General features: G+C 52.2%; 6 protein-coding genes across 6 annotated transcripts; 2 read left to right on the forward strand and 4 right to left on the reverse strand.

The window, feature by feature from the left end:
- Positions 1-242: 242 nt before the first annotated feature.
- PG997_005048 (uncharacterized protein) lies at positions 243-1,031 on the forward strand (the record flags this gene model as incomplete). The annotated part of the gene is made up of 1 exon (XM_066809363.1): positions 243-1,031. One exon carries the CDS (start codon positions 243-245, stop codon positions 1,029-1,031), a length of 789 nt encoding a protein of 262 aa, XP_066672981.1.
- A 2,008-nt stretch (positions 1,032-3,039) lies between these two features.
- PG997_005049 (uncharacterized protein) lies at positions 3,040-6,212 on the reverse strand (the record flags this gene model as incomplete). The annotated part of the gene is made up of 4 exons (XM_066809364.1): positions 3,040-4,169; positions 4,225-5,257; positions 5,309-5,544; positions 5,591-6,212. The coding sequence occupies 4 exons, from the start codon at positions 6,210-6,212 to the stop codon at positions 3,040-3,042; spliced, it is 3,021 nt and encodes a 1,006-aa protein (XP_066672982.1).
- A 737-nt stretch (positions 6,213-6,949) lies between these two features.
- On the reverse strand, positions 6,950-7,467 carry PG997_005050 (uncharacterized protein; the record flags this gene model as incomplete). The annotated part of the gene is made up of 2 exons (XM_066809365.1): positions 6,950-7,334; positions 7,412-7,467. The coding sequence occupies 2 exons, from the start codon at positions 7,465-7,467 to the stop codon at positions 6,950-6,952; spliced, it is 441 nt and encodes a 146-aa protein (XP_066672983.1).
- A 721-nt stretch (positions 7,468-8,188) lies between these two features.
- Positions 8,189-8,449, reverse strand: PG997_005051 (uncharacterized protein; the record flags this gene model as incomplete). The annotated part of the gene is made up of 1 exon (XM_066809366.1): positions 8,189-8,449. One exon carries the CDS (start codon positions 8,447-8,449, stop codon positions 8,189-8,191), a length of 261 nt encoding a protein of 86 aa, XP_066672984.1.
- A 2,285-nt stretch (positions 8,450-10,734) lies between these two features.
- PG997_005052 (uncharacterized protein) lies at positions 10,735-11,432 on the forward strand (the record flags this gene model as incomplete). The annotated part of the gene is made up of 2 exons (XM_066809367.1): positions 10,735-10,903; positions 10,972-11,432. 2 exons carry the CDS (start codon positions 10,735-10,737, stop codon positions 11,430-11,432), a joined length of 630 nt encoding a protein of 209 aa, XP_066672985.1.
- A 200-nt stretch (positions 11,433-11,632) lies between these two features.
- PG997_005053 (methylthioribulose-1-phosphate dehydratase) lies at positions 11,633-12,650 on the reverse strand (the record flags this gene model as incomplete). Its single annotated transcript, XM_066809368.1, has 3 exons — positions 11,633-11,729; positions 11,784-12,296; positions 12,430-12,650. 3 exons carry the CDS (start codon positions 12,648-12,650, stop codon positions 11,633-11,635), a joined length of 831 nt encoding a protein of 276 aa, XP_066672986.1.
- Positions 12,651-12,657: the final 7 nt, after the last annotated feature.

Consider the following 12,657-nt stretch of genomic DNA (forward strand, 5'->3'; position numbering starts at 1 on the left):
TGGATTTTCCCTTGGTTTGCTTGGCTCATGTAGTTTCTTTTCTTTGGCTTCTTGTCTTGTCGGTCATCCCAAATTTTATAGTTCTTACCCATGCTTTCATCCGGAAGTTTGCGCCATCATCATCCTATTATTCTATCGCGGTAGCTGGACCCCTACCTGAGCTCTGGTTAGCCCATTTATCTACTTCCTACTATTCTCTACTATTTTTAAATAAAAATCCCCCGAAAAAAAAGAAAGAAGCAATGGTAATATTACGAAACCGCTGGCTGCCGATCGCCGTCGCCATCGTCTCCTTCTGGTCGGCCCAGCAGGCCGAGGCCGCCGGTCTCCTGTCCCTCCCCCTTCTGCGTCGCCAACTGCGTGCAAAAGTCGTCCACCTGCAAGGCCACCGACACCAAGTGCCTCTGCACGGCGGCCCGCGAGGAGGAAAAGTTCCTGCCCGACGTCGCCAGGTGCATCCGCGACGAGTGCGAGAGCCACCTGTCCCTGGGCACGCTGCTCATCCCCTGCGGGCCAGCTGCCTCGTGCTCGGCAAGCCGATCCCCAACTCGGCGATCCGCGACGGCAACGCCGTGCTCAAGGACCCCGTCTCGTCGTCGTCGACTACTGCCAAGAGCAGTTCCAGCACGGCTACTTCGACGGCCAAGGCTACTACTGCTACTACTACTACATCGGCTCAGCGCACCACCACGGCCATTCCCACGGCACCGCCCTTGACGACGGCCATCCCCACGTTACCGTCGTCAACCACCACCGCCGCCGCCGCCACCAGCATCACCAGCGCTGCCTCGCCACCACCCGAACAGACGTCAGCGTCGTCGCTGAGCACGTCGACGCGCGTGGCGCCCTCCAGCAGCCCTGCCCTCGACAGCAGCAAGGGAGACGACAAGGGGTCAGGCTTGCCCACCGACCCGTTCGCGGCCCCCGTAGAGAAGGGCAGCAGCAGCCGCGTAGGACGACAAGCGCCCATGTTCACCGGTGCACTGATGTCGTCGGCGACTGTTGTGCTGATCGTTTTCGCTTGGAGCTAGTGGGTGAAGCAAGAGTCAGGGGTGATGCTTCCCGCATGGCTCACCCGTAGCCCAGGATATACACACGCAATCAGTAGTTGTATAATGTTTGGTTTCGCATACGTAACATGATACCCGATACACGCTTTTGCCATTTCTCATGGGTTTTCCGCCGGGCAACCAACAATCAGGGATGAGGAGAAGAATGTTTTAATTTCAGTAATCATTAAACAAAGTTATATACTCGTAAGATACATGCCATTCGAGCAGCCTGCACTTCTGCACCTTTCTGTATGTCCTGCATTGGCCATCGTCTGTGACTCTAGAGCAAACCCTCCAAAAGTTGTTGGCAACGCGAGCCCCATTTTCTTGACTTTGCGCCTGGTTCATCGAGTGGTGAGCTTTCGGTTGCCCTTATGTAGCGGAATATCACACCGTATCAGATTGCGCCCCTTCTCTCCCCAGACCTGGCCGGTCCCGCGACACGTATTCACATCTCATAAGAACAAAGTGAACGCGACACCGAGCCCGACGACCGAGACCAGCCCACCGGCAACGGCCGCCTTGATCGCATGTCCAGCTGCCTGGACAGGAGGACTGGTACTGTTGCCGCCGGTTCTAGTGACGTTGCTAGATCCGGAGCCGGAACCGGTGCATGAACAATTGCAAGGTCCAGAACTTGATCCCGAGCCGGTTCCTCCGCCGAAGAGAGTTCCACCCGCCTTGGTTGAGTTGCCTAAAAGGGGGGTTGGTCAGATACTACCGCCACAATAAACTCCCTTCCTGTGAGTTTTCAGACACGGGGGCGATATGGATGTTAGTCCTCACCTCGTGATTTGCCTCCCGTTGTCGAGTTGCGAGCAATCGTTGAGTTGCCAAGAGCTGTGGAATTGCCACTTATTGTTGAATTAACACGACTTATCGAGTTGTCCTTTGCACAAGGTACGGCACGCTCGCGGACTAAGGCCGGAGTGTAGATTTGCTTGCGGCGATCCCTGTTAGCATTACTCGTATATGCCTTGAAGGATGTAGGAGAAGCAACCCACCTGGGAGTAAGCAGTGATAAAGGCCATGGCCAAAAGAAAGATAGTAGTGAACTGCATGCTGATGTGTGTGTGCCTGGGCTCTGCCTTCTACTCTAACTCCTCGTTTCGCAGTATTATACGCCGAGTCCTTCTATGAAGCAAGACAACGATGGCCTCAGAAGGATATGATATGCCATACCGAGCAATCTTGGATTATCAACCACTAGGCCATAGTGTATTGTATATATATGCCGCCGTGAAGAGAAATATTGACGGAGGAGGACTGGATGTCCATGGCCTCCCGTCATCGGAGAATGTCAACAGCATCGGACTGGAAGGTGTCTACGTAATCTACCTTACGTTCCCTCTTGGCGATCGAACCGGGTCCAGCAACGTTGTCATGTGAGGTCCGTCGCAGGACGTGCCATTGCACATCGAGAAGACTTTATTGAATGCTCACCAAAGCGCTGCAGAACCCATCGAGAGGTTCAAGGAGCACATACAATCTCTGCCAAAACAGGTGCCCGCACGACTCAATGAATCTGCCAGCCCTAAGCTCAGACCACAGGAAAGTATAACTGACTCGAAAGAATCAACTGTCAGTCTTGTAGGACGCTCGGCCGACGCATTGTCATTTCGACCGCTGCTGTCACCTCCTGCTGCGACATGACAAGTTGTAAACGAACCTACCAGCTACCTATCACGAACACAAGCAAAAATAGCACACCAATGGAATCAGCTCAGGCTAGTCAGGTCATCAACATAGTGGGCGCACTGGCCCTGAAACGTCTCTGGAACGGACCTTAGAATATAGTCGTGCCATGCCGCTCTGAAACACCTACAAAAGCCAATACCATAGTGCATAACTCTCATAATCTCCGTCTTCCAGCCGACTTAACCAGCCAGAAAATTGGAAGCAAATCAATCCATAGAGCCACGCGCTACATCGAAGCACATCCTTCAGGGCGACCGAATTATCGCGCAAGTCGCTCATCAAACTAGCATCACATACTGGTAGAACTCGAAGCCCCCGAGCCGAGTATCTGCTCAAGCATGGCTCGATATTTACCGCCGGTTCTCTGCATCCGCCCTCCTGATCGTACTGCTTCAATTTCTTGCTCCAGAAAAGCACGAGCAACGCCTTCTGCCTTTTCTAGCCTCGAGGTTTCCGCGTCAGACAGCTTGGAACATGCTGCTTCCAGGTCTTCATTGCGAGCGAGAAGCAGAACAATGGACTCTGCCCTTTCCACAACAGTCTCGTCAATGCCGTTCATCGCTGCGCAAACGGTACCGAAACTAGACATACTTCGTCCTGGGATCATCTTGAAAAGGTACGTCACCTGGTCCTCAGGTGCCGTTGCGTCGAAATCGATGCGGACATCCATATGAGCAAAGGCTAGCTCAGGACTTTCTGTGAGAAAGGCATTCTCGAATATCTCATGAAAGTGAGTAGCGGCAAGCACCTTGGGTCTTTCGGATTCCAGTCCCGTGAAGTGGCTCAACAATGCGGTGAGTAAACCAGCACCATCCTGACTATTGGTGCCTTTTCCAAATTCGTCAATAAGAACGAGGCTTCGTCTTGTCGCGAAGTTCATCGCAAAAGCCGCTTGACGTAAGTCTATGGCGAAGGCACTCTCTTGCCTCGTTACACTTTCGCGAGTAGCAATGCGCGTCAGAATCCGATCTGTGATCCCGACGAGTGCTCGATCAGCGGGCACAAAACATCCCAGGTGTGCCAGGTAGACGATCAATGCTATCTGCTTGAGGTATATGCTTTTTCCAGAGTGATTAGGCCCTGTCAGTATCAAAGTAGTCGGTAGGTCGACAGATGAAGATGCAGACGCGGTTTCGTCAGATGGGTTGCTGTCCTGTTCATCCCCACTGCCACCCGCCAACCCACAGTCATTTGAAATGAAGGAGGGAACCACGAGCTCTTGCAGTGGATGCCGGCCACCTTCGATACGTAGGATATTCTCGGGTACAACTCTTGGGGCAACCCATCCGTATTTACCTGATCCAACAGCCATTGCCAAGAGGCTGTCGAGTTCGCCTATGACGTCTGATGCGTCGCGAATGGCATCCTGGTGACTTAGAACAAGGACTGAAAGCTCATGTAATATTTCAATCTCTCGGTCTAAACGACGTTTAGTAAATATTTAGTCACAAAGGGGTTAGTTTGAAGTTCTTACCAATGATCATGCAGTAGGTATCGCCACAGTGCTCGTCCATTTCTTTCATTCGGCGGTTTTTACAGTATACCTCACCATCAGTGACGAACATCTGCTCCCACGCGTCGTTCAGACCCTCTCCTTCGTAGTTGGGCTTCCCAGTCTGCTCATTCAGCGAGACAACCGTAAGAAATCCAAGTTGAGGGAGGAAAACGCAGTTGTGTACGTAATGTTGAGCCCATTCAGGGATGTCGCCTCGCATCTTCTCACTCACTTCAGTAAGGAGGTGCTCCATGCCGTCGTATTGTCGCTTCATCTCGTCGAGATTGGCATCGACGCCTCTCTTCACCGCCGTTCTCTCCCTCTCGCTAGACTGTTCGAAATCGATGGTTCTGCTGATGGCCTCGCCGACATCGACCAAGGGCCCGGGACGTACTCGCTCTAAAATACGCATGATCACGGGGATGGTTTCAGCGGCCATCATTTGTGAGAGAGCATCACGTATTCTTAGGGCATAGAGGGCAAAACGCTGGAGAGATGCCCACACGCCGTTTCGTACGGAGACATTACGCCCTGGGCTGTCCACACCTCTCTCTAGATAGGCGATAGTTGCACGCATATTCTTGACTTTTCGGAGATCCTTGCCGAGTTGCATGACCGTCTCCGAATTCCCAGGGCGTAGGAAAAAGGCGATCGCCCTTTGGCGCGTTCGAATCAGGTCAATGTCGATGCTTGGTCGCATGAAAGCCTGTCGCAATCTGTGCCTCCCCTGAGGCGTACAAGCTAGGTAGTGAAATAGCCCATAGACTGACAGGTTCTCCTTTGCCCCTGAGCTGGATTTATCTGGCCCACGCATTTGACCGTTGGGATGATACTCGGGCTGAATGATCTGTAGAGATATCATTGTATCTGCGTTTACAAACATCGAGTCGAATAGTGTAAACATTGCAACCGATCTCACCGAAAATGCAACCAGCGCATCGGGGTCATTCGGTAGATACTGAGTGGTTCTTCTGCGGTGAAGATCCCCGAGCACAGCGCCAGCGCAGCCAATCTAGTTGATGGATTAATTACATATTTTTAAATGCATCGGAGCAATACTTACGGCGAGTCGGCTTTCAATATTGATAATTGTGCCAAGTCTCATGCGCGACTCTTGTGAGTGCCCATACTGGTGATCGAGAATTTCTCGATCAAGCCGTACATCCTCCATCGGGCCATGGTGCATGTCGTGAAAAGCAGCCACCTGGCCTTGAACACCGAGAAGCTTGTCCACCCCAGCATCGTAGTGGAAATCTGTCGACTTGAGGGTGCGTAAGATGTACGCTCCTTGCACACCATCTATCGAGTGTCAGTACTTCCTTGCCAACTACGGCATACTCCTTACCTTGAATGCTCCCACCCTCGCTGTGGGCTCCACGCTGGAGTTTGTCATGTGCCTCCTGAGAAATACGTGGTGGCACCATGATGGTTGTTGGCTTCGCATGAAGAAGCAAAGTCTCAACGATTTCCAGACCAGCCATTGAGACATCTTCCATCAGGAAGAGTGTCTCTTCGGAAGCAACATAATATGCGCAGCCGAGATTCCCATTTTTCTTCATATCCAGAGCCAGAATGACCTCGTTCAGTGCGTCTGCATCATCGACACCGAACCGATCATCACCTTGATCTTGCCCGTCGTTGTTACCCTCAGAAGACAGACTGCGATCTGAGGAGGAGGATGCCCGAAGTGACGATGGCCGCAATGATAAGCGTGGTCTTCCAGGATGCGGTGGTAGTTGAGGAGAGTAAGCCGATGCGCGAGACACGGCAGCAGGACTCGGGCGGGACCTTGAGCCTGGGATGAATAGACTCGATGAGCTGGTATATCGTCGGCCACCATCCTGCGGGGTCGAACTGGAGGATCTTGATCCGCGTACCAATACAGGCAGAGGGGGCGTGCTGGCAATGGCCCCTGGAGGGAATTGGGAGGGTGCCCCCTGATATGGGGTCGCACGCCTGGGTTGCATACTGTCGTTATCGAATTCTTGAGGTCGATAGTATGCGAGAGCGACTCTGGCCAAATCCGAGCAGGAGGCTTCCACAAATCAGGATAGAGAAGGCGCCACTACTGTCTGCAGAATGGCTAGATTTATATTCGTGAATAGCCCACTACACGATCAAGAAGAGATGACTCGAGATCAACCACCATGAAACAGATTGACAAGTTCGACAAGACCTGCATGTGTAAGGACTTGTTTAATTTGAAGATAGTTGGAGTTTTACGTGGTCTTTTCTCGTGCTTGCCTACATTTTAAGTAAGTTATTTGGTCATTTCCCTGTTGAAGTTGCAGTACTTGAGGAAGCTGCGAACCCCAGTGTCCTCTACCCCATATATCTTTGAGGTCGCACTTGCCCACATTGCACACCAGCCAAGTCGAGTAAATACAGAGACTTGGTGTCAGCTTCCATTGAAAGCAACGAGTGATTGCAGGCAGATGTAAGTGGACGTCGTACGAGTCCGTCCGGCATATTGGGCCGTTTCCAAACTTTCATTGCCTACGGGATTCAGTGTAGACAGCGCTGATTACACTCGTGAGACAGCATTCGCCCAAAGGAGGTAATCTCAGCCATAGATCCATGGCTCAAGAGCCTGCGTTGCGTCTGTTGCAACGATTGATGTATAGTGCTGCGCCCAACATGCCGCCCATATCCGCCATTTTCTTTCGTAGACAAAAAGCGCCATTCAACACAAGCTTCCTTCTCCTCATTGCTGCTTCACCCATTCCGCGAACTCCTTGCGCTGCTTGCGGATGTCCACGAAGCCCGGCCGACTCTCGAGCAGCTTGAACGGGTTGCCCACAAAGTCCTTGTCGATCTCGCCGCTGCTGTTCCGGGCACCCTCCTCGCCCGCGCGCTCGATCTGGCCCGCCCAGACGCGCCACTGGATCGGCCGCAGCTTCGCCGTGTTCAGCACGAGGCCCAGGGTGATGATGACGGTCGCGACGATGGTCTCGAGGCTGATGTCGAGGGGCAACGAAGAGGATGCCGCGGCTTGTTGCGTGGTGGCGCTCAGGGACGAGAGGGACGCTGCGCGGTGGGACTGCAGTGCCGAATGCTCGTAGGCAGAGTAGCAGCTGGAAGACGGGCACCTATGTGTCAGTACAATGCTGCGGAAAGAGGGCCGGCGAGGGTGATGGCAGTGGTGGGGGGAATGTTTGTAGCTTACGCGTGGGCCAAAAGCAGGAACCCGAAGGTCGTCGTTGATTTTGAGAACCAGGTCATTTTCGGAATTGTTCGACGTTTTGCGTGGAAGTTGTCGTTCTTTGCTTCGGTCGCAATTCAAGAGCTGGTCTCGAGGTTGACGTCGATTTGATGATACCTTGGCCTTGTAGCTCTTGCGGTGGTTGCGGGCCTAAGCTTTAGATCTAGCATCCCCAATTGAACAGCCGAAGTTTCCCCATCGTACATGTTCGTCCAATCAAGATCATCAGCTGAGGGCAGCGATAGTTTGGGTCAACCAACTAAATAACATCTATCTTTTTTATATTTAATTTTCTATCTCTTTGCTCTATGAAGAATTCGGCTCATATGGCGCTTCTATGATTGCCGAGTAGTTCGCTATCCATAGCTTGGTTTGTTGACCTCCTGTTAGATGGTTTCCACGTCCTATAACTTCCAACAGCTGGTCCCCCTTCAAACTGATGGACTAACTTCGTATCAACTTGAAGATGAAAAGGAGAAAAGATCTCCTGAAGACTCCTATCTGCATCCCTTATGGTCTCGGACTGATGATCTCATTCCCTCGAGCCTCTGCTGCACGGTATTTGTGTCTACGACAACCCCCTTCCATGTATTGCATATCTAAGCCAGACAGTAAAAACATCGTCAGTACACCTTGAATAGCGATGAAATATCGGTTCGAGTAAGAATTGGTTTCCTAACCTCTTACCAGAACTGAACTGCTTACTACGAAATACATAAATACCTGTTTATGTAACCCGTTTCAAATAATGCAGCACTCTGGGCCTGGAGGGCAATTCTCCACGTTCTGCGGCCAATCGCAGCTTTGGAGCTCTTGGTTCCATAACAGGCCATGACGGCATTCCAGCTGATATGGCACCCCGGACATGCACTCATAAAAGCCGTTGCACTTGGCGCTGCAGGGGTCGCTGACAAACAGGTATATGTCGTCTTCTTCGGGGCAGACGAGGCCGCAGACATCAGCATCGTCGGTATCGTCTTGGCGGTTGTCAAGTCGGGCCATGGCTGCGGCCGCCACTGCTGCCGTGTGGAAAGCGGTGATGACCCAAAGCCGAGGCAACACGGTAGCAATGATAAGTAGAGTAATGGTCTGTGGCAGATCACGGATTTGGGTATTCGTATTGTTGTTATCTGATGCGATGCTGTATTGACTAAGTAACTCCGTTGTCGGTCTGCATGGCTTCCCTTCGCGTTATATACAATTATTCTTATCTCGAAGATGCATGCCAAAGAGCATCTATTACATCACTTAAGATGTTCGAGTCCGCTGTCGATTGCTGTACGTGTCTAGCCACTTCGTCCGGCGTGAAGGAGAGGATACGTCGGAATGCTGAAGGTTGGCGCATTGAGATGTTCTAGAATACGTATGCCCTTATCTCCTCAGCTGATGGACTGATATCGGCCGTAATGTAAAGAGATTGGATACCCAGTCCCCGGATTCCTCCACATTACTTGGCAGCGGCCGGTATATACCCAACAGGGGGTAGAATGGCTGCAAATGTCTCACACCCCAACAGATTCGGGAGCGATGCGGGCCGCAAAAATGTCCTAGTCAGTGAAGATCTCGATCCGATCCGAAAATCAGATAAGCCCGTACCATAAGATTGGAATGAGACTGTCAAGCTTCTCTTTGGGGGTAGAAAACCGTTAGGGAGTGCTGGGTAGCGAGACTTTCCGCTCCGGCTGGTGTGGTGAGTCTCTGAGACCACCTGCCTCATCCTGACATGGCACCTGGCAGCGTCATCGTTGTCAACAAACATGAAAATGAGGTTTCCAGTGGCACCCATATAGCTTTTTGTATGAGACAAATGTCGTCGCGATCCTATCAAGATTGGAGAGTCATCGCGCCGTCCGGGGTTGGGTTGAACTCACATCCTTCCAGCCCGGTTAGTTTCCCGACTGGTAAATATTGGCCACTCGGATATCGGACGACTGCGTAGTATTCGCGATAGAAATGATGTTTACAGGGAATCGACGCCGATATTTTGAGCAATAAGTGCAGAACATATCGTGGTCGTGAGTCAGAGGTAGGCATGTTTGGAAACCGAAGTTCCCGGGATATCAGGAAAGACTCGTGTAAAAACAGATCGTGTGATCATCAACCACGAATACTTTGACTACCATTATATTGCAATCCAGCAGTTGCATTTGTTTATGTTCGGCTCTAGGCGACACGGTGCGTCCCGCGTTGCTCAGGAGGCAAGGGGTTATTAGTTAGTTCGCTCCTCCTGAAATTAGCCTTCTCAGGTGGCTCTGAGCCGCTGATATCATGGCGAACTCAAAAAGATCGTGCCGGGTTTCCAGGGCGATCACTGATGGCCCTGAACACGAAAGCTTATTCGGAAAGTTCGGAAAACAGAAGGTCGTAAGTGGCTGTATTCACGCTGATATCGGGATGCTGGTCTGAATTGCCGTGTCTGCCAGCTATCCAAAGCCTACCTCTGTTGTTCGATCATACAGTCATCTAGCCATGCACAAATTAGATATGAAGGCAAGTATGGTGACGACTTCAGCACACCAACTCCCATGATATGTCAACCCAGGTCACCGCACAGCCTTGTACCCTGCGTATGCCCTTGCATTCAGAAAGTCTCTCGATCAGACTCAAATCGGCCACCTGATCTCCCCACAGGTCATTGAAACGGACGTATTTCCTGCTAGGCTGTGCCTAAAATGGCAACGGGCTGCATTACATCTAACTTCGTTAGTCCAGCTTGGCTTCTGTATACAGTGGCTTGCATAGTCTGGTCCTGGACAATACTCATCTTTCTGGCCCCCCTTCCGTGTAATATGCATGCCGATACGAATCTATACAGCTCGCCTGTATTATCCATCACATAGAGACACGTCCAGGTGCCAGTATGACTCTAGGTTTTGGGCTGATATTGTTGCCCCAGCTGACCAACCGAGACACCATGCTCCAACCAACTCGGCCTACAACAGAGCAGCGCACGAAGCATGCATGGACACGAGGCTGGAAACTTGGGAGGCCAAAACATGTCCTCTAAGCCTCCGTGTGTTCCGTAGTACAATTTTGAGCGACCAGAAGCGCTGCTTGGACGCCGTTAGTTTCTCTTTCCCATCCCCTGCTTGGTGTAGTGTCGGAGCTGGGCCGTGTGGCTTCTTGTTTATATAAGGAGTCGCCCCCAGAGAGTACATATGATCTCCTTTGCCAAGAAGTATAGCATCTCCAGCAAGCAATATCTCTTCGGTTTATTTTCTTCTTCTTCTCTTCTGTAACATTCTCTCTATTCACATCCTGTTAATTTTCTGAATAACCCTGTCAAGATGCAGCTCAACTCTCTTCTGTTCGCGGGTATGCTCGCCCTTACTGCCAGCGCGGCCGATTCGTCGTCAAAGGATGTGAAGGAGACGAAGTCCACACCCACTGCCCCTACCACCACGGTGGCTGCTCTGACTCCGGAGCAGTCCGCGATCACTGCTTGTCTCGATGCTTGTAAGTTTGGGAACCTCCCGTAACAATAATAAGCACACTCAGGCGGGCGCTTACCTCTCTCGAAACAGGCAAGGCTGGCGACGTGGACTGCCAGTCCAAGTGCATTGCGGTTCCCAGCCCGAACACGCAGCAGGTAAACGCGACCAACAACTGCGTCGCGGCTTGCCCCGTCGGCAAGGGAACCGCCGGCGACAACAAGGCCTACCAAGAGTGCGTCAACGACTGCATCGGGAGATACTACTACACGTCGACGGGCACCCCCGCCCTGACCACCAAGCCCGCCAAGGTCGATAGCAGCGCCGCGCCGAGTCCCAGCGACGTCGACATCGTGTCGACCGTGACCAGCGGTGACGCAACATTCACGACGACCTTCCACTCCAAAGCCGCTGAGAACACGGACACGCCCACTGATTCGGCCGCCGCTGCTTCTGCTACCCATAAGAACGCCGCCCAGGCTATGAACAAACTCGCTCCCGTTGGGTCTGGCATTGGTTTGCTGGGCTTCCTGGCTGCATTCTTTGCTCTGTAGTCGATAGGTGGATGATTTGGACAGACTGGGTCTGTGGAGGGTTATACTTTATCTTATGTTGCATTGATTATTATGTTTTTGCACAATATCACTTGAATATCCTGGGTATAGGGAGCGCGGGCTCGTTTGTAATACAGTCTCATAATAAACATACATTTTAGGGCAAACCTGGAGTCTTAGCACTAGAATCGTTCTTCTACCTATCTTCCGGAGGATGTGACCACTTTGGAGACGTTGCTGATCCACGGAAGACCAAGTTGCTTCATCTCGACAGCCAACTGGAACAGATAGTCAAGACTACACTTGTGATTAGCATACTACTTATACGCGGCCGTACGAGACCTGACTTACCTCTCGCACATGGTCTTGGCCTTGTGGACGTTGTCTCCCCAGACGTAGACGCCATGTCTCCGAACAAGGACGGCATACGTATCCGGGTATTTCTCCATGGCCTCCTCGAGGAACTCGGTAAGGTCCTCTTCGTGAGACGTGTTCTCGATGACCGGAATGCGCAGCGTATCATGGTAGTCCAGGTTGCCTTGCTTCGTGTGGCCTCGGCCGAACCCCTTGACCTGCTCGATGTTGTTGATCTCGAAGACCTTGTCTTTTTCAGGGCCCTGGCTCTCCAGGATCAAGGTCACCAGCACGGCCCAGTGAGAGTGCGTGTGGATGCAGCACCCGGCTCCGCGCTTGGTGAAGGCGGCCATGAAAGGGGGGGTGCACTGCGAGGGCCGGCCGGCCGGCGGCTTGTGCAGGTAGACCCGGTTCTTGGGGTCCGTCTGCTGGGCGACCGAGAGCACGAACAGGTCCGAACTCTTCATGAGCTCCTTCTGAACGCCCGAAGGCGCTACCCAGACCAGATCGCTACCGATGCAAAGTCAGCAACAGTTCCCGCCTGGCAAGACACGATATGACTGCTTGGTCCATGAGCCAAGGACAGCGACATGGCTGGGCAACATTCAATGATAAAATAGGAAAGGAGGGGAAATTGGCCTACTCATCACGGATCGAGCAACCACCGCCAGTGCCTGTAACCCATCCCAGGGTCCAGAACTTGGCACACAGGGAGGGGATGAGGTTTGCTGGGTGGTCATGGTCATGCGGCTCGGGGTGGACTAAGTGGGCGTTATCGCCATTTTCCGAAATTTCAAGACGGCGACGCTTCTGGTCGGCATCCGGCATTTGGGAATCCAGCGCTCCTTCGGGCCTCTTGCTCATCTTGACA

Source organism: Apiospora hydei, assembly GCF_038363865.1.
Source record: "Apiospora hydei strain CBS 114990 chromosome Unknown utg000004l_segment0_segment0, whole genome shotgun sequence".
NCBI classification, from domain to species: domain Eukaryota; kingdom Fungi; phylum Ascomycota; class Sordariomycetes; order Amphisphaeriales; family Apiosporaceae; genus Apiospora; species Apiospora hydei.